The following is a 25,090-nucleotide window of genomic DNA, read 5'->3' on the forward strand; positions in this document are numbered from 1 at the left end:
TTCCTAGCAGAGATACAGGACCTCCATCTAACCCAGAAGGTACACAGCCCCACCAGGGGAGATGGCTTGTTGGATCTGGTGCTGGCTACGGGAGATGACCTGGTGAGGGGTCTGCAGGTGCTTGACCACCTGGGTAACCATGATCATCGCCTGCTGGAATTCACCATCCAGCGCACGGTGAGAAAAGCCTGCAGCAAGGCAGCAGCCCTGGACTTCAGGAGGGCAACCTCTATTGCTCAGGGCTGTGGGGGGGGGGGGGGGGGTCAAGAAGGCCAAGGCAGAGATGTAACTGGGACTAGCTACCCAGATCAAGGACAAGAAGAAGTCCTTTTTTAAATACACAGGGGGTAAAAAGAAGGTACCGGGTAACATGGGGCCTTTGCAAGACACACTAAGTAGTCTGGTCGTTGCACCAGACAGCAAAGCTAACCTATTTAACAATTTCTTTGCCTCCATTTTTCTGAGCAGGGGACCCAGGAGACGCGCACCCAGGCCTAGGGTCAGTAAGGACCTAGTCAGAGAACTTCTGGAGGGACTGGACATATTTAAATCAGCTGGTCCCGACAATCTCTAACCCAGAGTGCTGAGGGAATTAGCAGAGGTCATTGTGGGACCCCTGACACGGCTTTACGAGCGCTCATGGTGCTCTGGCGTGGTGCCAGAGGACTGGAAAAGGGCCAATGTGGTCCTCATTTTCAAAAAAGGGAGGAAGGAGGATCCAGGAAATTATAGACCTGTTAGTCTTACCTCGGTCCTGGGGAAGCTCTTTGAGAAAATTATCCAGGTGCACATCTGCGAGGGGCATGCAGGGGAGTGCATGTTTAGGGGCAACCAACATGGGTTCATTAGAGGCAGGTCCTTCTATGACCAGGTCACAAAATCCTTGGACGCAGGTGTCGCGGTGGACGGTGGACGTAGTCTTTCTGGATTTTAGGAAGGCCTTTGGCACGGTCTCTCACTGCATTCTTGTTAAAAAATTAGGAGATTGTTGTGTCGATGCTTACACAGTCAGACGGGTCACCAATTGGCTGGAGGGCTGCACCCAGAGTGGTGGTGGATGGGTCATGTTCGACCTGGAGGGATGTGGGCAGTGGGGTCCCCCAGGGCTCAGTCCTCGGACCCACACTGTTCAACATCTTCAACTAATCAGGGGGAACCAGCAGGCATTGGGGGAGTCCCTGTTCCCCCGAGCGCTACCAAGAGTGACTAGAAATAACGGTCACAAGCTGGCAGAGGATAGATTCAGGCTAGACATCAGGAGGCACTACTTCACTGTCAGGGCGGCTAGGATCTAGAACCAACTTCCAAGAGAAGTGGTGCTAGCTCCTGCCCTGGGAGTCTTTAAGAGGAGGCTAGATGAACACCTTGCCAGGGTCTTTTGACCCCAGTACTCTTTCCTGCCATGGCAGCGGGTCGGACTTGATGATCTGCTCAGGTCCCTTCCGACCCTACCAACTAGGAAACTAAAAGATGTGAAGGGTAACAAGAAGGGTTTCTACAAGTATGTTAGCAACAAGAGAAAGGTCAAGGAAAGTGTGGATCCCTTACTGAATGGGAGAGGCAACCTAGTGACATATGAGAAGGGAAAGGCTGAAGTACCTAAATGCCTGTTTTACCTCAGTCATAGATTCATAGATGTTAGGGTCGGAAGGGACCTCAATAGATCATCGAGTCCGACCCCCTGCATAAGCAGGAAAGAGTGCTGGGTATAGATGACCCCAGCTAGATGCCTATCTAACCTCCTCTTGAAGACCCCCAGGGTAGGGGAGAGCACCACCTCCCTTGGGAGCCTGTTCCAGACCTTGGCCACTCGAACTGTGAAGAAGTTCTTCCTAATGTCCAGTCTAAATCTGCTCTCTGCTAGCTTGAGGCCAGTGTTTCTTGTAACCCCCGGGGGCGCCTTGGTGAATAAATACTCACCAATTCCCTTCTGTGCCCCCGTGATGAACTTATAGGCAGCCACAAGGTCGCCTCTCAACCTTCTCTTGCGGAGGCTGAAAAGGTCCAGGTTCTCTAGTCTCTCCTCGTAGGGCTCGGTCTGCAGGCCCTTAACCATACGAGTGGCCCTTCTCTGGACCCTCTCCATGTTATCCGCATCCTTTTTGAAGTGTGGCGCCCAGAATTGCACGCAGTACTCCAACTGCGGTCTGACCAGCGCCCGATAGAGGGGAAGTATCACCTCCTTGGACCTATTCGTCATGCATCTGCTGATGCACGATAAAGTGCCATTGGCTTTTCTGATGGCTTCGTCACACTGCCGGCTCATGTTCATCTTGGAGTCCACTAGGACTCCAAGATCCCTTTCCACCTCTGTGCCACCCAGCAGGTCATTTCCTAGGCTGTAGGTGTGCTGGACATTTTTCCTCCCTAGGTGCAGTACTTTGCATTTCTCCTTGTTGAACTGCATCCTGTTGTTTTCTGCCCACTTGTCCAACCTATCCAGGTCTGCCTGCAGCTGTTCCCTGCCCTCCGGCGTGTCCACTTCTCCCCATAGCTTTGTGTCATCTGCAAACTTGGACAGAGTACATTCGACTCCCTCGTCCAAGTCGCTGATGAAGACATTAAAGAGTATCAATCCAAGGACCGAGCCCTGCGGGACCCCACTGCCCACACCCTTCCAGGTCGAGACCGACCCATCTACCACGACTCTTTGGGTGCGACTCTCTAGCCAATTCGCCACCCACCGGACTGTGCAGTCATCCACGTCACAGCCTCTTAACTTGTTCACCAGTATGGGGTGGGATACCGTATCGAAGGCCTTCCTGAAGTCTAAGCAGTCTTCATAGGTAAGGTCAACTCCCAGACTACTACACCAGGCAGCAGCATTTTAAGACAAGGTCAGCAGCCGACAGTGGAAAAAGAACAGGTTAGGGACTAATTAGAAAAGCTGGACATATACAAGTCCACAGGGATGGATGAAATGCACTCAAGGGTACTGAGGAAGCTGGCCGATGGGATTCCAGAGCCACTGCCCATCATCTTTGAAAACTCATGGTGACCAGGAGAGGTCCTGGATGACCAGAAAAGGGCAAATATCATGCCCATATTTGAAAGGGAAGAAGGAGGATCCAGGGAACTACAAGCCAGTCAGCCTCACCTTAATCCCAGGAAAAAATCATAGAGCAGGTTCTCAAGGAATCCATTTCTAAGCACTTGGAGGAGAAGGTGATTAGGAACAGTTAGCATGGATTCACCAAGGGCAAGTCATGCCTGACTGCCCTCTATGATGAAATGACTGGCTCTGTGGATGTGGAGAAAGTGGTGGACATAACATACCTTAATTTTAACAAGGCTTTTGATACTGTCACCTACAGCATTCTTGCAAGCAAGATAAAGAAGTATGGGTTGGAGGAATGGACTGTAAGGTGGACAGAAAGCTGGACTATCAGACTCAACGGCTAGCAATCAATGGCTCAATGTCTAGCTGGTATCAAAGTCGAGTGCCCCAGGGGCTGGTTCTGTTCAATATCTTCACTGACTATCTGAAAGATGAGATGGATTGCACCCTCAGCAATTGATGGATGACACAAAGCTGGGGGGTATAATAGATGCACTGGAGATACACTGAGAGGCTGAGGGAACTGGGTATATTTAGTTCGCAGGGCTAAGTACAGACAGTCAAACAGCCCTAGGCTGAAACGATTCAGTCTTAGTAGTATAGTTTAAACTGCAGATTAAACTGAAAAACAACTGGACACACATTTACTTTTGATTCAGCAAATGCAGCCACGTGTCTGCAGTGGCTCAGGCCAGAAGCCAGGGGGGTGTTAAAGCATGACTGGCACGTAGCCAGGATGGGCTGTATGTTCGCTTCCTCTTCCTGCTGCCCCAGAGGTCTCTGGGACATGCAGTCCAGAATCACAACAGCAGGACTCTGCAGGGATGCTCATTACTTCCTCTTCCTGCTTCCAGGTGCCTCTGGGATGTGTAGTCCAGAGTCACATCCAGCAATAAGTTTCAGTAAGTTTAGCAGGGCAGGGCAGATCTGTACTCAGGGGAAATGGGATTTAACAAGGGGAAGAAGGGGTTAACCCCCCTCCCTGGCCCCAGAGTGTTTGCCGAATGGCGGGGGGCAGTCCCTGCCTCCTCTTCCTCCTCCTGCCAACCCTTCGCTGTTGGATCAGAGAGCGCAGCTTAGCTCAGCCCTGAAAAGCATGCTGGGATTTAACTTGAACCAGGAAGGGGCCTGGGACAGAAGTTTTATAAACCAGTTTGACCCAAATCAGTTGAGTCTGATACTACATTCAACCAGGTTTCTCTTAAACCAGTTTCAGGCATTTTAAAACTGGTTTATGTGCACTGAACTTCTGTTCTGTTACAGGTTTAAACCAATTTCTGATCACTTAAACCAGCTTATGTGTAACTTCTGTCCCTAGCCCAGAAGACAGAGAGTATTCAATAGCAGCCGGAAGGGTGGCTACAAGGAGGATGGAGCTGGACTGTTCTCAGCGAAGACAGACGACAGAACAGAGAACAATGGTCTCAAGTTGCAGCAAGAGAGGTTTAGGTTGGATACTAGGAAAAACTCTCAGCAGGAGGGTGGTGAAGCATTGAAACAATTTACCTAGAGTAGTGATGGAATCTCCATCCTTGGAGGTTTTTAAGGTCCAACTCGACAAAGCCCTGGCTAGAATGATCTAGTTGGGACTGGTCCTGCTTTGAGCAGGAGGCTGGACTAGATCATAGTGCTTAGGATCGGAAGGGACCTAAACAGATCATCTGGTCTGACCCCCTACCCTGGGCAGGAACGAGTGTCGGGGTAATATCACCCCAGCCAAATATCTGTCCAGCCTCCTCTGGAAGACCCCCAAGGTAGGGGAGAGCACCACCTCCCTTGGGAGCCCGTTCCAGAGCCTGGCAGCCCTAACTGTAAAGTAACGTCTCCTGATGTCCAGCCTGAACCGTCTAACAATTTGTGGCCATTATTCCTAGTAACCCCAGGTGGTGCCTGGGGGAACAGAGCTTCCTTCAATTCTCGCTGGTCCCCCCGGTGAGTTTGTAAATGGCAACCAGATCCTCTTTCAGCCTTCTCTTGCAGAGGCTGAACAGGTTCAGGCCCTTTAGCCTCTCTTCATAGGGCTTGCCCTGCTGCCCCTTGACCACGCAAGTGGCCCTCCTCTGGATCCTTTAAGTGCTAGCCACATCCCTCTTGAAGTGCAGTGCCCAGAGCTGGACACAGTACTCCAACTGTGACCTGACCAATGCCACATAGAGGAGAAGGATCACCTTCCTGAACCTGCTTGTGATGCATCTGTAGATGCACGACAAAGTGCGGTTAACCTTACTGACCACTTCTTCGCACTGGTGGCTCATGTTCATCCTGGAGTCAGCAATGTCTCCAAGATCCCTTTCTACCACAGTGTTGCCAAGGGTGTTCCCCAGCTTATAGATGTGTTGCTGGTTCCTTCTCCCTAGGTACAGCACCTTGCACTTGTCTGCGCTGAATTCCTGCCTATTCTCATCCACCCACCTCTGTAATCTGTCTAGATCTAGCTGGATTCTGTCCCTCCCCTCCAGCGTGCCCACCCTGCCCCACAACTTGATGTTGTCAGCAAATTTGGACAGCGTGCATTCCATATCCACATCCACATCGCTGATAAAGATGTTGAACAGTACAGGTCCCAGGATCAAGCCCTGGGGGACTCCACTGGCCACATCTCTCCAGGTTGAAAACAACCCATTCACCACCACTCTCTGGGTGCAACCATCTAGCCAATTTGCCACCCATCTGACTGTGTAGGCATCAATGCCGCAGTCACACCAACACTCTCGTCCAGGGACTTTGTGACCCGATCATAAAAAGAAACCAGGTTAGTCAGGCAGGACCTACCCTCAATGACCCCATACTGGTTGCCCCTGAGCATTACCTCCCCTGCTGGGCCCTTGCAGATGTACTCCTTGATAATTTTCTCAAAGGTCTTCCCAAGGACCGAGGTAAGACTGACTGGACTATAATTGCTGGGGTCCTCCTTTCTCCCCTTCTTGTAAATGGGGACCACACTGGCCCTTTTCCAATGCTCTGGTACCTGGCTAGTGCTCCACGAGCACTCAGAGCCATGCCGAGCCGTCAGATGACCTGCTGAGGTGCCTTCCAACACTAATTTTCTACGATTCTATGAATGTTTAAATAACAACATCAAAAACTGTTCCTGCACTTCAGATTACATTAAACTTAACAGCTCTGTAGTCTGTTGGGGTCCCAAACAGCTGTAATACAGAGAGTTGCCTCCTTTCTCATCAACAACAAATGGGAAGCTCAGGCTTGAATGTAAGTTACTATGTTAAGGCCTCAGGAACTGCTTATTCCTAAGGCCACTATCTAGATGACTGGATCAAATTACTCATAACTGTCCTTTAACATTCTGAATCCTTATAGCAAGATCCTCAGGATCCAATGAGGGCAAGTCAAACCAATGCCAATTATTCATGATGTGGGTAATTCATTTGCTGTTTATTTTTCATGAACAGTACCATGTTGGGTTGTGCATGAAACTTCCTACTCCCTACTGTTTGCTTACGGCTCCTTGAGAAGATACTTACTCACAGTGTATGTTCTTGATCTTGGTAGCTTATTTTATAGCTGTAAACCAGCCATCACCCTCCAGTTTCTCACAGAGTTCTGAATAGTTTGTTTACAGTATGACTAGTTTGACTCAATTAAAAGTAATGCAAATTTTGAATATATTGACATTTCATGTATGTAGTCCATAGAATCAAAGTGTGGCAAAAACCTAGTAAAATACAATGTAAAGACTGATACTGTTTTATTAAAACAACCTTCACTCCCCTGTCCTGCCTTTTGTTGCATGAAACCATGCATGAAGGGCTGCACAAAATTAACTACAAGCCAGTTTTTCAAAAAGGTATATAAAGTAACTGAAGGGATTTTTAAAAAATGTCTGGCACCACTCACTCACCTGAGCGGCCAGCCATTTACATCTTTAGGCACGTGTCTAGCCCTAAAGCCCTGTCTACAAACACAACCTGACCAATTTAACTAGATTGATGCAAACACATTTAAAAATCAATACATATTTACGTAGAAGTTTGCCCTGGCTTAGCTACAGAATAAGGCACAGCTGTTAACCAAATGCCTGACCTGCAGAGGCAATGGAGTAACCAGGGTGGGGTGATTGGGGTAGCTGCCCCAGATGCCAACTTGAGGGAGGAGAGGGAGGAAGGGAGCAGGTGGATCCAAACCTGTCACCATGGGATCAGAGTGTGGTGGCAGTGGTAACTGGGAGTCGCCATGTCTGCTGTGTGTGTGGCAGCTGATCTAGGTGCCTGGCCACATGTCACGCCTCTGTGCTAAGGGCTCTGCAGCTGAAGCTCCCGCAGAATACACAAGTCATAGATATTTAGCAGCTTTGGATATCAGATCATGAAGTTCCCAACAGTTATGAGGACTTTGCAAGACTTCTTCACAGCTTGGCTCAATCATGGTTGGAAAATACTGAAGCATGTAATAAGGCTAAAGCATTTTTCTTCTAATAAGTCTTTTTCCAGTTATTTACAAATCTCAAACTTTTTTCTTTAGGGTGATTCTGCTTTTAAAGATCTCTGCTCTGTCCTGGGTAAGTTTTTTTTTTCTTTTTTAATGGTTCAATCATTTGCCATAAAAAGCAGTAGAAAAGTTATAATTTTGCCATTACTGAACAGCTGTGATTTGTTTCTGTTTTATTTAAATAGTCTGAGCCAACTCCAAGCTCACACCTACGCCTTAGCATTTGGTATGTTTTGAATCCTTAAAAATCAGATATTTTAATTCTGTCAAGTTAAAATGGTTTAAACACAGTACGTGGTTTATAATGTATTTTTCAGTTCTGCAATGTATCCACTTTCCTTGTTATTTCAACGCTCAATTCAATGATGCATTTGACAGTGGAGCAGGGTTTAAATCTTTTTCTATGTGTAGATCATCTTTGTTCTGCTAAAAGTGAAATATTCAAATTTCTCCCGCTGCTTAATTAAAAATTATTATACTACCTTGTATATTTAATCCAAGATGGTCTATGCCCAAAACAAAGTTTCTCTAGCCTTCCCTCCTTTTCCTGATCTGCACATGCAGGATTCACCACCACATTCATGCCCCAAGCGTAAACAAATGTGGTAAAGTGGTACAGCAACCAAGCCAACCCATGATCTCCCATATCTTTATACTCCCTTCCTGGCCTTGGTTTGTCATCTCACACTACAGTATTTCTATGCATACACTGTGATCCTCTTCCTCTAATCAGAGCTCTCAAATCTGCCTGAGGCTCATAACCTAGGACATTTTCTCTGGGCAAGGAGAAGAAATCTGATTAGAGAAATGTTTTAATGTTTTATAAGGTTGAAGCAGAATGGCTCCTTTGATCAATGATCTAGTAAACCAGTGGTTCTCAACCTTTTCAGTCACAGCACCCCAACACCACCTATTTGATTATGGCAGCACCCTGGTTGAGAACCACTGTTGGTGCTGCTTCAACTTAACTCAGGTGCTTCTACTGCCCCATGTGCCTGCTGTTCAGCCACCCTGGGAAGGGCTGTGACGTGTGTGCACACTCCTCTTGCATTAAGGCTCTTTGATAAGCCTAAAGCAAAAACAGAGCTGGCTTGGTCTGTAGCCCTTCCTGGTCTCTACCCAGGAAGCAGAGGTGTATGGGTAGAACTGTGAGGGGTGATGGTCTGGACCAGGAAGGACTACAGCCCAAGTCAGTTTTCTTTTGCTTTAGGTTTATCAGACAGGCCTCATGCAGCAGGAAGGCACGCAGGTTTTAGCCTTGCACACAGGGAAGTTTTATTTGACCACAGCAGTGTCTGCATCACAATACCCTGGAGTGGGTCTTGTGGCAACCTGGTTGAGAACCATTGTATTAAACCCTGCCCTAGGCTGCTGACCATGCTTTATACCAGTGGGGGCCAACTGTTTCTTGTTTTGTTTGGTTTTTTTAACAGGGGACACACAAATTAGGCGCACACCCTCCCAGAGCTCCACTCCAAAACCCTCTGCCAACCCAACTGCTGCTCTGCTTTCTACTCCCTGCCCTGTGCTCCCTGACCTATCTCCCGCTATGCTCCCTGTCCCCTCCCTGATCTTCCACGTCATACATGCTGGAGGTTTGGTCACCCCTACTTAAGACAGCAGCCTCACTGCAAAGCTGAGGGAAAGTAAACTGTCAGGAACAAGAAAACATAGTAGTTCTTAAACATTTGTTGTGTTCAAAATTTCAGTGGCTTTCTTTTGGTTTCAAAAGGACTGAGCTAGATAGGACAAAATGAGAGAAATGAACAGGTACATATATAAAATCAAGAGGGTTTAATATGCAGAAATGTAATGATAAAATTATAGCTTGTCTTAAAAAACAAAACAAAACCCTCCTTCCTTATAGATTTCACTGCATAGCATGAAGTTCCTGTAAAGAATGCTCCCTACTTCCAGTACAGGTATATTTGAAGACTAAAATTCTGTCCTACAGTATTAGCGAAAAACAGGTAAGAAAAAGAATTGGGGGAAGAGGAGGAAAAACAAAAACTAGAGAACAAGGCAAGATGGAAGAGAATAAATAGAAAAAAACAAAGAGCTACAGTAACAGAAAAAGAAATAAAGAAAAAGGTATTCTATACTAATAAACAGTTTCTAATTGGTCAGAAAGTAATTGCTTAAAAGGTGCTTCAGACATCAGGAACTTTTGTTGTGTGTATCATACACAGAGGAAAAAGGAAGGGCTCTACACATCCAGATTGCCAATTTTTCCTGTCTTGTCTCCATCTTCTTTATCCCTTCCCTTGCTTTCCCTGCATCCTTTATAATGTAGTACTTTAAGTTAGGATTATAAACTCAGATCATTGCACAATCCATTAAATTAGGCTGGTGAAGTGTTCAGTGCCCACCTGAAGCTTTAGTTCTCTCTGGAACCCTCCAAACCTTCCTATTACCTCTGAGTATCAGAATTTGCTAGAATACTGCAGACAAGAATACTTGTATTTCCAAAGCTGGCACTGTACTACCAATGCAAACCTAACAAATTCCTTGCCATTTTTAAACGCAATTAATTTTGCAATAAGTGCTAAACAGAACTTAATTCGTTTCAACCTACCTTTAAACTAGACTCATAGTCTGTATTCACTTTGAACAAAAGCCCAAGTCGCAAATGAATTTCCTTGGCTCGACAAAAGCTGGGATCAACATAAAGCGCCTCCTGAAATGCTTTAATTGCCCTGAAAAATAAACACATTAAAATTTTTCAATATTTACTGCAATGTTACTCGTTAATCAGTATGGTTATATCACAGTAAAATACGCAATCAGAATATTTTGTTAAGAGATGAACACATCATGATCAGGTATTTGGAATATGATAACTTCCCATTTCTGTGGCATCAGTCTTCATTCTGTGTGTTAAAATCTGTACTACTAACCATCCCAGCAGTCCACACATCTCTTATAAAAGGTCATTCTCTTCTACTCATTAGGCTAAATTAAATTATTTACTGCCTATATTAATGCATCTCCATTATTTCAGGAACACTGAAAAAATATGTACACTTATTACCAGATCTACAGCCAACTGCTTACACTGCTGCTGTTACCCACTCATTACTAGGGATCCAGGTTTTTGTTTGCTATGGAAAAATGCAGATTTCCTCCTTTAAAGGAGAAAAATGTGGGAAACTGCAGGTTTCCCTTTGCAGGCTAGCACAGTTTCAGCTTGCAAGGCACTGCTGGGGCTGGGGAGTGTGGGATGCAGGGAGCACCACGTGCACTTATGCGCATACAGATGTACATGGAAGTCAGGCAGTGTGGTAGAAAGCAGCTCCCTGCAGGTAAGCCAGTGGGGGGGGGGGGGAGGGCAGAGACCACAGACAATGTGTGTGGGGAAGCACATGCCCCCCCTAGATTTCTGCACCCACAGTGGGGTGCAGGATTGCAGCTGGGCAGGAGCTGCCTCTAACAGTGGACAGGACCTGGTGTGGAAGGAAACACTGCACCACCATGGCTGCCAAGATAAGGCACCTCCTGCACACCCAGCAGCAGCGGGCTACCTCACCTTGGTAACCATGGTGGTGCAGTACTCCCTACTGTACTGGGTCCTGCCTGCTGGACCAAAGGTGGAACCTGCTTGGAGCTGGTCTGGCTCAGATGTAGCTCTGGGCCCTTCTGTGGGTGCAGAAATCTGGGGGGCATGTGCCCCTCGCACTGCCTGTGCCGCCACTGCCCCCATGACCTTTCAGCTCTGCCCAAACCCTGCTTCCCCATATACCCACAGTTCCCCACACAGCTATTCTTTTGCTCATACACTGGTGGGCTGGGGGCAAGGGAAAGCGGGTTGGGAGTAAGGGGCACCACCGGGGGGGGTGGGGGGGGACGGCACGTGCAGGGCACCAGCCTATCAAAACTGCTCAGCACTGGGGGTGGGGCCCAGCTGAATCTGTATCCTGGGTTCTGATTTTCCATAATAAAATAACCAAAATGCAATGCCAAAATATATCAGTATTTAGAATTTATGAGGGGTTACACACATTGTAACTGGTCGCAAAACCACTGGGGCAGCCAAGGCACCTTTCAGTAGGATTGCAGCTCCTATCTGGCTGAAACTCTATGGCCTCCCTCTCTAGTTTGCTTTCCTGCCATGGCTTGATCTTACTGTTAAACAGAGTGAATAACGGAGGCTACCAACAAGCCTCAGAGTGAGCCTCAATCCTAATAGTTCCTTCCTGACTTGACATGGCCCCTGTAGCCTTAGGGGCAATTTCCATGGTTCCTTCTTCTCTCCTACACTACGCTCCAAGCTCACAGATGTTACAATAACATTGTTCCTTCAGTTGGGGCTTCAGCCTCCACCCCTTTACCTTCACTAGGCCTTTTAGCCGAGGCCCACTGCTTTGGACCTGGCTTTCAGGCACTAGCAACCATCTACCGCCTCCAAGCTCTGGGCCCCTGGCCTCTGTCTGCCAGGCTCCTGAGCCACTATGGCTGCGCTCCTGTAGCACCAGGCCCTTGTCCCCTATCTCCTGCAGTCTCCAGGCATTAATTAGAACATTCCTGGCATGTCTTGTGTATCAGCACCCCCACGCTGAAAACTGGCAGCGGGGGCACTTTAACTAAAGCTTGTTGCACAAACTTTAGTTAAAGCGCCCCTGCTGCCATTTTTCAGCAAGGGGATGTTAAAACATGGGACACTGGAGTTGGCTGGAGCGCAGTAATTACCACGCTTCACTAGACTTGATTAAATCGATTAAAGTAATTACGTTAACTCAATTAATGTAATTACAGCATGTCAGAGCAGCATCGTTGCATATGTACAGGCATCCTATTTTATTATAATGACTGAGGCAATGGTAGGCTTCCAAATTGCTTTCAAATTATAAATATATCAATAAAAGTGTGTTTAATTGATACCAATATATATTGTAGCGTTTCATTTTAATCATGAAAAAATGCAGATTTTGGGGGTGTTAATCGGAGAATTTGTGATTTTTATACAGAGAAAACCAGGATCCCTGCTCTTTACGCTACCTGAGATTAGCAATGGCAGTGAAGAGTGGGAGGACATGATTATCCATGATTCTTTCAGTTGCCCCATTCACCCCCACTTAAAGATGTCTCTCTTCTTCCTGCCAACTACTCAGCTGCTGCCCAAATATGCCTCACTTTTTGCAACAGCTTCACCCTGAAAGCTGCCCAGTTATATACTTCGTAATTTCTCCCATCACAACCACCCACTGTTCAGAACACGGGTGAAACAGACATTTTTACCACTATCTAATTTAACCCTGCATTGGAGCTACATGAATGATAAATAAAATGTATTAATTATTTATATTAAAAATAATAACAACATGTATTTAGTTATTAACTCCCACTTAATAGTACATTCACCTTATTTTAAAGGATCATTATCCAAACAGGTAAGCCAAAATGTTGACTTGATATTGCAAGCTGGCTAGTAAACTTACATGTCATGTTACTACTACAAACTTTTTCAACACAAGAGATATTCAATTTCCATGTATTTTGGTTAACATATTTGACTTCGTATATTAATTCATATATTTTATGATCTTACATTTGGGATTCATTTACCTATATGTATCTTTCCTGAAGGTGTGCCTAGGCCTATTCCAGTTCTATGCGCTTATGTAACTGAGACAATATAGTGCCTAAGCTTATATACAACTTGGTAAACTTTAAAAAAAAAAAAAATCTTAATTAATTGCTTAATCTTAGAATGAGGCAGCCCATGCTCTTACCCAAGTTTAGTTATCAATTATTACAGACATCTAAATTTCTGACAATAAGCTAAACCACAACAATTGCACTTTATGTCTGATTTAGGAAATTTTATTCAATACACAATTTGATGCTTAGTACAAGAGTTAAAACACAGCATAAAGATTAGTTTGTAATTACAGTTTGAAAATTTGTATATACATATACATTTACAAAAAAACTAAGATTCCTAACTTATTAAGAGAAAAAAAAAGCACTTTATAAAAGGTAAAAATGACAAGTAATGCAAAGCCAGAAAAGTAAACATATATCACATTTAACACTGAGGTCCACTGGTTGGGGGAAACCTACTGGCTTAAGCAGGATGTAATTATAGCCAAATGCATCATGTGAACCACAACTTGCCCCTTCGCATAGTTTAAGTCCTATTTAAACACTGTATCAAGTTAAACTGACTGTTCGAAATAGCATAATCTAGAATAATTTTCTAATTAAGACAGGCCTAAATTGGATTCAGAGACAGGGGGCATGTCTACATGAGACGCTATGTTGCCATAGCAACACACTACAGCGATGTAGCACCAGCGGGCAAAAACCATAACACTACATTGCCATAGCAATGTGCTCCCTTGCACTGCATTGCTACAGCAATGTAATCACTAAAAAAAAAAACTGTGCGCCGCTAGCACAGCACAGTAACAATGGCGCCATAAGGGCGCATGTAGATAGAAAAGAGGTAGAAAAGATCACTAAAGATGAATATACCTCCTCTGCTCGTGCTTGTAGGGAGGCAGTTAGGCGGGCCAAAGCTACCATGGAGCTGAGGATGGCAACCCAAGTAAAGGACAACAAGAAATTGTTTTTTAGATACATAGGGAGTAAAAGGCAGGCCCAGGGAGGAATAGGACCCCTGCTAAATGGGCAGAAGCAATTGGTGACAGATAGAGGGGACAAGGCTGAACTCCTCAACGAGTTCTTTGCCTCAGTGTTCCTAAGCGAGGGGCACGACAAGTCTCTCACTGGGGTTGTAGAGAGGCAGCAGCAAGGCGCCAGACTTCCATGCGTAGATCCTGAGGTGGTGCAGAGTCACTTGGAAGAACTGGATGCCTTTAAGTCGGCAGGCCCGGATGGGCTCCATCCCAGGGTGCTGAAGGCACTGGCCGACGTCATTGCAGAGCCACTGGCGGGAATATTCGAATGCTCGTGGCGCACGGGCCAAGTCCCGGAGGACTGGAAAAGGGCTAACGTGGTCCCCATTTTCAAAAAGGGGAGGAAGGAGGACCCGGGCAACTATAGGCCGGTCAGTCTCACCTCCATCCTTGGTAAAGTCTTTGAAAAAATTATCAAGGCTCACATTTGTGAGAGCCCGGCAGGACAAATTATGCTGAGGGGAAACCAGCATGGGTTTGTGGCGGGCAGATCGTGCCTGACCAACCTAGTCTCTTTCTATGACCAGGTTACGAAACGCCTGGACACAGGAGGAGGGGTGGATGTCGTATACCTGGACTTCAGGAAGGCCTTCGATACGGTATCCCACCCCATACTGGTGAACAAATTAAGAGGCTGTGATGTGGATGACTGCACAGTCCGGTGGGTGGCGAATTGGCTAGAGGGTCGCACCCAAAGAGTCGTGGTAGATGGGTCGGTCTCGACCTGGAAGGGTGTGGGCAGTGGGGTCCCGCAGGGTTCGGTCCTTGGACCGATACTCTTTAATGTCTTCATCAGCGACTTGGACGTGGGAGTGAAATGTACTCTGTCCAAGTTTGCAGATGACACAAAGCTATGGGGAGAAGTGGACACGCCGGAGGGCAGGGAACAGCTGCAGGCAGACCTGGATAGGCTGGACAAGTGGGCAGAAAACAACAGGATGCAGTTCAACAAGGAGAAATGCAAAGTGCTGCACCTAGGGAGGAAAAATGGCCAGCACACCTACAGCCTAGGAAATGACCTGCTGGGTGGCACGGAGGTGGAAAGGGATCTTGGAGTCCTAGTGGACTCCAAGTTGAACATGAGCTGGCAGTGTGACGAAGTCATCAGAAAAGCCAATGGCACTTTATCGTGCATCAGCAGATGCATGACAAATAGGTCCAGGGAGGTGATACTTCCCCTCTATAGGGCGTTGGTCAGACCGCAGTTGGAGTACTGCGTGCAATTCTGGGCGCCACACTTCAAGAAGGATGCGGATAACCTGGAGAGGGTACAGCGAAGGGCAACTCGTATGGTCAAGGGCCTGCAGACCAAGCCCTACGAGGAGAGACTAGAGAAACTGGACCTTTTCAGCCTCCGCAAGAGAAGGTTGAGAGGCGACCTTGTGGCTGCCTATAAGTTCATCACGGGGGCACAGAAGGGAATTGGTGAGGATTTATTCACCAAGGCACCCCCGGGGGTTACAAGAAACAATGGCCACAAGCTAGCAGAGAGCAGATTTAGACTGGACATTAGGAAGAACTTCTTCACAGTTCGAGTGGCCAAGGTCTGGAATGGGCTCCCAAGGGAGGTGGTGCTCTCCCCTACCCTGGGGGTCTTCAAGAGGAGGTTAGACGAGTATCTAGCTGGGGTCATTTAGACCCAGCACTCTTTCCTGCTTATGCAGGGGGTCGGACTTGATGATCTATTGAGGTCCCTTCCGACCCTAACATCTATGAATCTATGAATCTATGAAAAGAATCCGTGTCTCAGTCCCAAGTCTCATAGGAACTAAAGGTGGGCTTTAAATCAAGCAGGTGGGAAAAATCCTTTTAACAACTATGTTGCAGGGGTTTAGGTTGTAGCTGTGTTGGTCTAAGGATATAGGCAGACAAGGTTCCTTGGGTGAATTTGATATCTTTTATTAGACCAACCTAAATGGTTGGAGAATAGTTATTAAGCAAGAGTCTGACGAAGGGTTTTTGAACCCGAAAGCTTGTCTGCCTTTAACAACTAGGTTATATAAGATCATTTGAGCCAATTATGCTGTTGACCAGGTGTGAAATTTCTAGTACCCAAATTTTATTCTAAATTCTAATTGTATTCGACTACTAATGGAACTATTTATGGGGAGGAGGAAAAGAGTGGGAGGCTTGTTTAGCCTCGCTTAAGAAAACACACTGACCAGTCTTTACATCTTGCTTTTATCCTTTATATTCTTTAGTTGGGTCAGGAATTACTGTAGCTTCTTTACCCTGCTGCTTCTCTCTTCCTATAACGGTGCTGGTCATTAAGGAATTCAAGTGCCTTTCAGGTCAAACAGCAAATCCCGATGGATTAGCATAATTGGGCAAAGAATTTCAACTTTCACGAGTAGGTAAAATTTAGTAAGTCAGAAGATAGTTCTGGTTATAAATACAGAAACAACTGTTTAATTATCAAATTTGTGTTGTTCTCACATTAGAGATGTCAATGAGGTCCTAGACTTGTCTTTCAGCATAGATGAGCATTTTAGGTGGGAAATTTCATCTAACTGATCTCACAGGCCCTCAAGAACCTGTAACTGCCTTAACTAAGGCCTTCCATTTCTTCTCATTGTATGCAATCTCCTGTCTTGTCACTTCTTTGCCTATCCCTTCTAAATTAGTTTTTATATTATCTTCCTATCATAGCACGTTTGCCCAACATGGGCCATTTATTTATTTTATAGTCATGTTCAGTGTTGGCTGCATTTAATCAACTATATAGTTGGTTTCCATTACTGAACACATTATTTTGGCATCAGTTTAATGATAGACAATATATTTAATGAAGTTTGGAGGGGTGCAGGGGGATGAACACATACTTCATATTGTATTCTAGTAAATATGATAGTCAATTACTTTTTAAAATGGGAAACCAATACATCTATATAAATAACATTTTAAATTATATACAGTAGATTACTGTATATACAAAACCATGAATGATGGTATTTTTTTGTATTGCATATTACCTATAAACATTCATTCTTAGACAAAGAGCAGACTATTCAACAGCAACACGTTTCATGGCATCAAATGAAAAGTGATCTAGTCATACCAGCATAAACATTCAGTGTTTATTTAGCACTAAAAAATCATCCATCAATATACCAAATCAATTTCTGATTCCCATTCAGGACTGTAGCCAAAAAAAAAATGGGTCACAAAAGACCTGGGGCATTCACAAATTGTAATGTGACCAAGCAATGGAAGATTAGTTACTAAATGATAACTTGACAATCTATGTCAAATGTAGAGGAGCCTCTGCTTAAACAAACAGATTCAAGAAACAAATGCTTCCCTAAGAGATGAGACTCATCATTGTCTTTATCTGAGCTTTCCCATGTTGATCTTCATTAGTATAGATTTCATTCTGTTCTGTAAAAGCCTTCAGAGTGGGAAGACATCTGTCCAAATGATAGAACGGTGAAAGGCTCCCACCTCATATAATAACTTCTGTAAATATGAACTGCCCCATAATCAGGAATAGAAGTCTACAAAGACACCAGCAGCCAAAAATCTGATTCTGTTTCTGCAGAGCAAAAGCACAGTAACTCAAAAAAAAAAGATACAATTTCTTCTTTCTAGCCCAATACTTCCTTTCCAAGTGCACGCACTGTCTTTCTGTCTACATCATCTGAACAAGATGACCTATGAAGATTAACCTGGAGAAGACAGTAGCTATTGGCCAACCTGTTAAGAATTGACAAAAGATTAAACAGCTACCAAATTCACAAATCCAAATTGTGATATAACCTACATCTAATGTGGGAAAATGAGCTTTGAATTTGTGAAGACCAAAAATTAAAATTACTTTGAATCATGCAGTGGTATCAATTTAACTACCCAAAAGCTAGTATCACTAAAATTAAAAGATAATGTTGAAAAGATCATCTTCATAGTCTAATATTTAAACAATTAATGGTTTTGAGATGCAGGTGTCCACGAGGTGGGAAGGGAAGTTGGATCCATATAAGAATCCCTTATCCATTTCCTCTGTGACCACTCATCATAACATTAACAGGACGATATTTAGGACAAGCTATACTGGAACTATCCATTATTATGAATATAAACAAAATTAGCAGGGTGGATTTGATTTAAATCAAATTGATTTAAATCATGATTTAAAATCACCAGTCAGGAAGCCTCAATGTAGTCACTATTCTCTACAAAAAGTACATTCTTTGTTGTTTGCTATAATCTTCATTATTTCTAAACAGGATCTTTTTTATGGCTCGGCAAGCCCACTGACATAATAGGTTTTCCCTTCTACCATACCATTCCCTCAGTACATCTCAAATCAATGGAGAGGCTATCCTCAGAAACTTATCCCTCGAGACTTGCAGAATATTCTACTCAAAATGTTTCTGTTTTGTTTCTACTGTCCCTCCCCCTCCTTGCATTTATCTCCAGACTCCTTGCTACAATCTACTCCACCCCCAACAATCCTCTATTCATTTAGCTTCTTGAAATGTTGCACTTTGAGAGAGAGGCAAGAAAGGGCTAGACTCTGTGTAAAAAAACTTGCAGAGAGACAAGAAAACTGATGGGTGGGTAATCAGGTCTGTTCTCTCTCATCTCCATATGCTGCTGGTAACAAGGATGTTATCTCTGGACACACAAATCCAGAGTTTGAAAACTGAAACTAAGCATCAAAGAGATCTTCTAGACCGAGCACTAAGTCCCACTGGATAGCATGTTTTGTTTTTTAATCTTTACTGATCTGTAGAGGAGCTTCAGAGAACCCTGTAAGATTGGGTCCCTAATATAGTCCATGGCCTTTTGTGACCTATTTATAAAACTTTTCTAAAAAGGTAAACATGAATATATTGTCTCAAATAGTATATAATTAGAAATTATAATCCATATTACACAATGATATTTTTGAGTTCTAATGTATCTTAAATTAAAATTATCTTTATATATGTTTATTAATCCGATTTAAATAACAAATCCGATTTTTTTTTAAATAGCTGATTTTTATCCACCCTGAAAATTAATCTATATACTACTGAAGTCTTTTCATTGTAGTGTCATGAAAAAAAAAGAAACTTTTTAAATATTTTAGATTTCTCTGCTCACCATATCATATTGGTTGAAATAGGTTTTTTGAAATGTACTTTACTAAGATCTTGTCCTTTTTTCCATCTAGAAAGAATCAGATTTACTTTGTAATTGTAATAACCATTTTTACTTTGTAAGTGTCTTCATAGTTTAGGCTGCTCATGCTATTGTTAAACAGAATTTCTTCACAAGCCTACATTCAGTATAAGCTTCAAAGTCCTCATTCTATATACTTGGAGGTGTATTTTCTACAAGTTTCTCTTGTGCAAAGGCAGCACAACTTTCCCTATTTGAGCGAGTTACAAGGCAAAAAGAAAAAATATGTTATACCTGGAAATAGCTATCATATTGTTAAAAGTAACTATTTCTTAGCTGACGGTGACACAGCTTCTGTACAAAGTGGAGCAGCTCTCTCTCTCTGCCATCCTTTTTCAGAAAGATCATTAACAAATATGGAAATCTATTTTTAGTCTTAATTTTCTTTTCTATTCCCAGCCCTACATTTCTTTCTGCTTAAGGCAGTTTTGGTTCAGACAGCAGGGAGAAATGACAGAGAAAAGCTAACAGATAAAACAGAGAAAGAAAATAGCAGCAAAAGAAAAAAAGGTCAACATGGTAGCCAATAATAACCAGACAAAGCAAACTCCCTCTGGTTTTGCACCATTTTTGCCACTCCCTTTCAGGACTCCGGCAGGAAAATACAAGATGCATGGCCACCTTATCCATCACTCTCCCCACTCAATCAAGGGGGTAATTTGGTTCCAACCATGGGGACTGAAAAAAATGGTAATAAATATTGCAGCAAGGGGGAGAGATGAGAAACCTGTTGTCAACGTGAAGACTTAACACCAAAGAACTAAACAACTGCTAACTCTGAGAAAGTCCCCCAAGGGATCAAAACCTGCATCAAAGAGCTCTTCCTGGCTCAGGACCTGCACAGGCCAATCAGAGGTAACGCTGTCCTAGACTTGGTCCTGGCCAAAGGAGAGGACCTGGTTTCTGACTTAAATATAGAGGGTAGCCTGGGTGACAGCAAGCATGAAACTATCACATTCACTGTCTGTCACAAGGCAGACAAATCTGATAGCTGGGTTGGTTGAAGTCTTGTACTTCGAAGGCAAAAGGTGTACATGAAGAGTGGTTGTTCTTTAAGGACATGATCCTAGAAGCACAAAAGAAGGCCATTTGCATGTGAAGAAAAGGTAGCAGAAGGGCTGGGAAGCCCTCTTGGCTAAACAGGGAAATCACAGTCCTCTTAATAAAGAAGTAAGAGGTGTACAAACAGTGGAAGCTAGGGACAGGCCAAGGTAGATTATACAACAACAGCCCGCACTTATAGGGAACAAATTAGAAAGGCCAAGGCGGTGACTGAACTTAGATTAGCAATGGGAATCAAGGACAACAAGAAGTCCTTCTTTAGGTATGCAGGGAACAGTAAGAAAACAAATGGGAGTGTGGGGCCATTGCTCAACAACTCAGGACAGCTGGTTACCAAGACTCAGGAGAAAACTGAACTCCTGAATAACTACTTTGCCTCGATATTTCACTGGGTCAAGGGGAAGAAAAAAAAAAAATAAATAAAAAAAATCACACCAGATAGGATAAAGAATGAGCACAGCAAGAATGACTGCCTTCCTACTGTTGCTGTAGAACTGGCGTGTGCTCAATTAAAGAAATTAGACATATATAAGTCAGCAGGACCAGATGAACTCTATCCAAGAGTGCTGAAGGAGCTAGCTGAAGTCATCGCGAAGCCCTTGGCAAAACTATTCCAAAACTCGTGGCACTCCAGAGAGGTCCCCGAGGACTGGAAGAGGAGGAGAGAGCACCCACGTAACTATAGGCCAATTAGCCTAAATTCTATCCCAGGGAAAATCCTGGAAAAATTCATTTAGGAGTCTATGTGCGAGAGGCTTGCAGAAGATAGGATTCTGAATGACAGCCAGCATGGCTTCATTGAGGGCAGGTCTTGTATTACCAACCTCATCTCCTTTTATGATCAGGTAACTCACCACCTGGATAGCAGAAAGGAGGTTGCATTATACACCTTAACTTCCAAAAAGCCTTTGATCAGGTATCCTACTATGTTCTCATGAGAAAATTGAAGGATTGTGGGCTTAAGTGCAAGACAGGTGGGTACGAAGCTGGCTACGGGGTAGGACTCAAGAGTCCTAATGAATGAATTTGTGTCATCCTGGTGAAAAAGTGGCCAGTGGTGTCCCACAGGGTCAGTGCTTGTTCCAGTACTTTTCAACATCTTTATCAATTATTTGGATGTGGGGATGAAGAGCTCAGTGGTCAAATTCGCAGATGACACCAAGTTATGGGGAAGTGTGGTCATGCTTGAGGATAGGCTACAGATACAGGCAGATCTAGACAGGCTAGCAAGTTGGGTCAGTCGGAACCAGATGAAGTTCAACATCAAGAGATGTAAAGTGCTCCATCTAGGGATGAACAACCCCCAACACACCTACAGGCTTGGTGGTGCCAAACTGACCAGCACCACGAACAAAAGGAACCTGCGGGTAATAAAAGACCACAGTATGAATATAAGCTGGCAATGCAAAGCTGTTTCCAGCAGGGCAAATAATACTGTGGCATGAATCAATCAATGCATCTCCAGCAAAACCAAAGAAGTTATTCTTCTGCTCAACTTGGCATTGATGAAACCCCAACTGGACTACTGCGTGCAGTTCTGGGCACCGCATTTTAACAAGGACATAGTAAAACTTGAGAAACTCCAGAAGAGCCACCTGCATGATTAGATACTTGCATGGCAAACCATACGAGAAATGGCTGAGGGACCTGAGACTCTTCAGCCTAAAAAAGAGAAGGCTGAGAGGGGATTTGGTAGCAGCTTACCACTACATCAGGGGAGCACATCAAGGGCTCAGTGAACAACTGTTTACCAGGGCACCCTTGGGGAAAACCAGGAGTAATGGCCACAAACTCCTGGAAGACTATTTCTGGCTCAACATTAGGAAAAATTTCTTCATAGTTAGGGTGTCCAGACTGTGGAATTAGCTCCCTCCAGAAGTGATGCAATCGCCTACCCTGAAAACCTTCAAGAGGAGACTGGACCGTCACCTTGCTGGGGTCACCTGACCCCAGCTGTCTTTCCTTTCTGGTGCGGGGGGCTGGACCTCATGATCTTCCGAGGTCCCTTCCAGCCCCTAACAATCTATGAAACTAACAGTGGAAATGGCACTTCTAAATTTATTTTCTGAAAACAAGCTACTTCCAACATTTATCTGGGCCTTCAGTATGCTAATACTGGTGAAGGATACTGCTAGGGCCACATCACTCTCTAGGCTACAGCTGTAGGCCATAAGATTGTACTAGCTGTGTTTCCACTAGAAAAGAGGTCTTGATGGGGTAGAAGGGATAGTGGTAAATCCACTAAACACTGTGATGAAATGTTATTTATACCATTTTTAAGAGGGCTAAAGAACTGAAACATGTGCAAAACATTTCAGAAAGTTAAAAATAATTCATTTTCATGCAGTTGCAAGTGCCCACAGAAGAAAGCATCAGAGTAAAAATTGAGAGAACACAAGTCTATTGTTATGTCTTTCTGTTCTCTATATTAGTCAAAGAATGACACATAAATGGAGAATTTGTTTAAAGTATTCCTGAGGGGGGTCACATTATTGATGTGCTGACAATTCTAAAACAAAGGAGTCTTAAAAACATGCCTTTTTTGTCCTTTAGTTTGGGGGAAAAAAATCCATGTACTAAAGAGTGCTTGAAACTGTATTTAAAGCTGGAAGGAACACTGAGGAACAACCTATTTGTTTATTCCATTTAAAACAAAAATCACTTTTTGTAACCATAATAGAAAAGAGGAAGGCATTAAGGTGCACTTTACTAAAGATATTTGTACCTTGGCTCCTGCAAAATATATTGAGCATATTAATAGTATCATATGCTGCTCAATTTATATAATATGAAAAGAAAACTTGGACTAAAAAACTTTAAGTGAGACAAAAGCTACTTTCCCCAGAAAACATTTTAAAATACATACCATTTGATGTAATCTAAAAGTCAAATATTTCCTCTTAAATATAATTTTTCAATAAACTCTCTCTGACAGGGCTTGGCTGGCAGCATTTAAAAGAAAAATGTGTCCCATTAACATCAAGAAATAATCCAGCCTATTCTTGAAGTGAGTGGCAAAATGGGGAGTGCTCCAATACCCTGAACCTCTCCTCTCCCTCTTGGAGAAGGTTAGAGTGGGGAGGCTTGGTTCCATAGTCACTGGGGCCCTCTAGAGGTATGGTAGGGAGGGCAGGGGGTAAGCCCAGCCCTAGGCTGAACCCAGTTGTTGTTTGCACATGCAACCAAAAGTGAAACACTTCATAACCAGTACTTTGTTTAAACAAGTACTATATCTTAGGAGCGTTTCAGTCACTTTTGGCCATTTCAAAGGGCGTGCACATCTGCACATCTGGCCCTCTGAAACATTTCAAAGGCAATGAAACACTAATTGTTACATGTGTCCATACCCTCTGTCACATCCAAGCTGCTAAAAGGAAGAGGAGTGGGGGAGTCTCACTGTAAAAGAGTTTAAAACCAATAAATGGTTTCTACTTCCTTCCTGAGAATCCAGGCAACTCCAGATCTCTGTCAATTTTTCCATTAGTTTATTATCAGTCACTTGATCAGGCAAATTCTATTTCTTTTTAATCTGAATACTGTAGGGAATTAAGAAAATACAAAAGGAAAAATTATCCTATATAAGGAGAACAGAGACAGAAAAATAGCCAAGAAAACATTGAAACAAAAAATGAAAGAATGAAGGAATCACGGTGATTTTTTTCTTCTTAATAATGGGTTTAGTCCATGTGTTTACAAGTATATCTCCATCTGTGTACATAATTGTGATCAATTTTAGGCTATTTTACAGAACACTTTTACTACATTATCTAGCATGCGTATAGTTAGTGTTAGAGAGATTCTAACTCTTCACCTAGAGTGATGAAATGTTTGTGTCTACATAAACTTTTTCTGTGAGTAATATAAAAACCTATACCAAACCAACTCTCTCAAACTAGAAGAGATTTTACTGAAATCCTATAATCTTTTAAATTAAATGAAATGAGGATTATTTAAAAAAAAAAAAAACCCTATAGATGGCATAAATTGCCATTGTACAAAGGACACTGCCACCATATCATCCTTCTGGTGTCATACCTGGCTGGCAAAACAATGCAACAGGAAAACCCAGTCAACTCACTAATCTGTTACGTACAGTTGCCAATTTAATAAACATCATGGCAGCAAGATAACAAGAATATATCTAAAGAACCCATTTACTATATTTTATACATTTTAGAGGCACACTCTTAACATTTAAAATTTACTATATTTAAATATGATACATGTTACCTCCCTATTTAGTTTCTACTTCAACATTCAAACAAAGTTATACAGGAGTATGTTCTACAGTACAGGATCCAACTATAAGTTACCTGCCAGCAACTCTAGGCTGTTGCATATTTCCTCTGAATCTGACCATAACCCTCTTTCTCCTTCTTCCTCCCCACCCCCAGTAAAACATTGAAAACCCACAACTGTTCTTAAAAAAAAATGCACTATTTTATATGCATTATCAGCAATAAGGTTCCTCTCTAATTTCCTACCGTTACTGTCAAACATTTTCTCCAATATAGCAACAGTAAGAATTCTGGCATTAATTGAGTACCAAATCATCCATTACTCTAATCATTGCAAAATGCAGAAATGCTTTGTGCAAAGTTAAATTATACAGTGGTTAAAATGCCTGTGGTCAGCCTAGCTCTCCCACTGGGTGTATGGGGGCTGAATGTCCAAAATGATATCTTCATAAGAGATTTAGCAACACAACCAAAGTCCTACCCTA

The 25,090-nt window shown here is 43.5% G+C and overlaps 1 protein-coding gene across 4 annotated transcripts in view; it reads right to left on the reverse strand.

The window, feature by feature from the left end:
* Positions 1–25,090, reverse strand: part of KDM6A (lysine demethylase 6A) — a 246,088-nt gene that overhangs the window by 96,884 nt on the left and 124,114 nt on the right. For all 4 annotated transcript variants that reach the window (XM_059720780.1, XM_059720783.1, XM_059720781.1 and 1 more), the window contains exon 6: positions 10,080–10,200. In XM_059720780.1, the coding sequence (XP_059576763.1) occupies positions 10,080–10,200 (121 nt within the window). The remainder of the gene's footprint in view (positions 1–10,079; positions 10,201–25,090) is intronic.

Source organism: Alligator mississippiensis, chromosome 1 (assembly GCF_030867095.1).
Source record: "Alligator mississippiensis isolate rAllMis1 chromosome 1, rAllMis1, whole genome shotgun sequence".
Classification (NCBI taxonomy): Eukaryota; Metazoa; Chordata; order Crocodylia; family Alligatoridae; genus Alligator; species Alligator mississippiensis.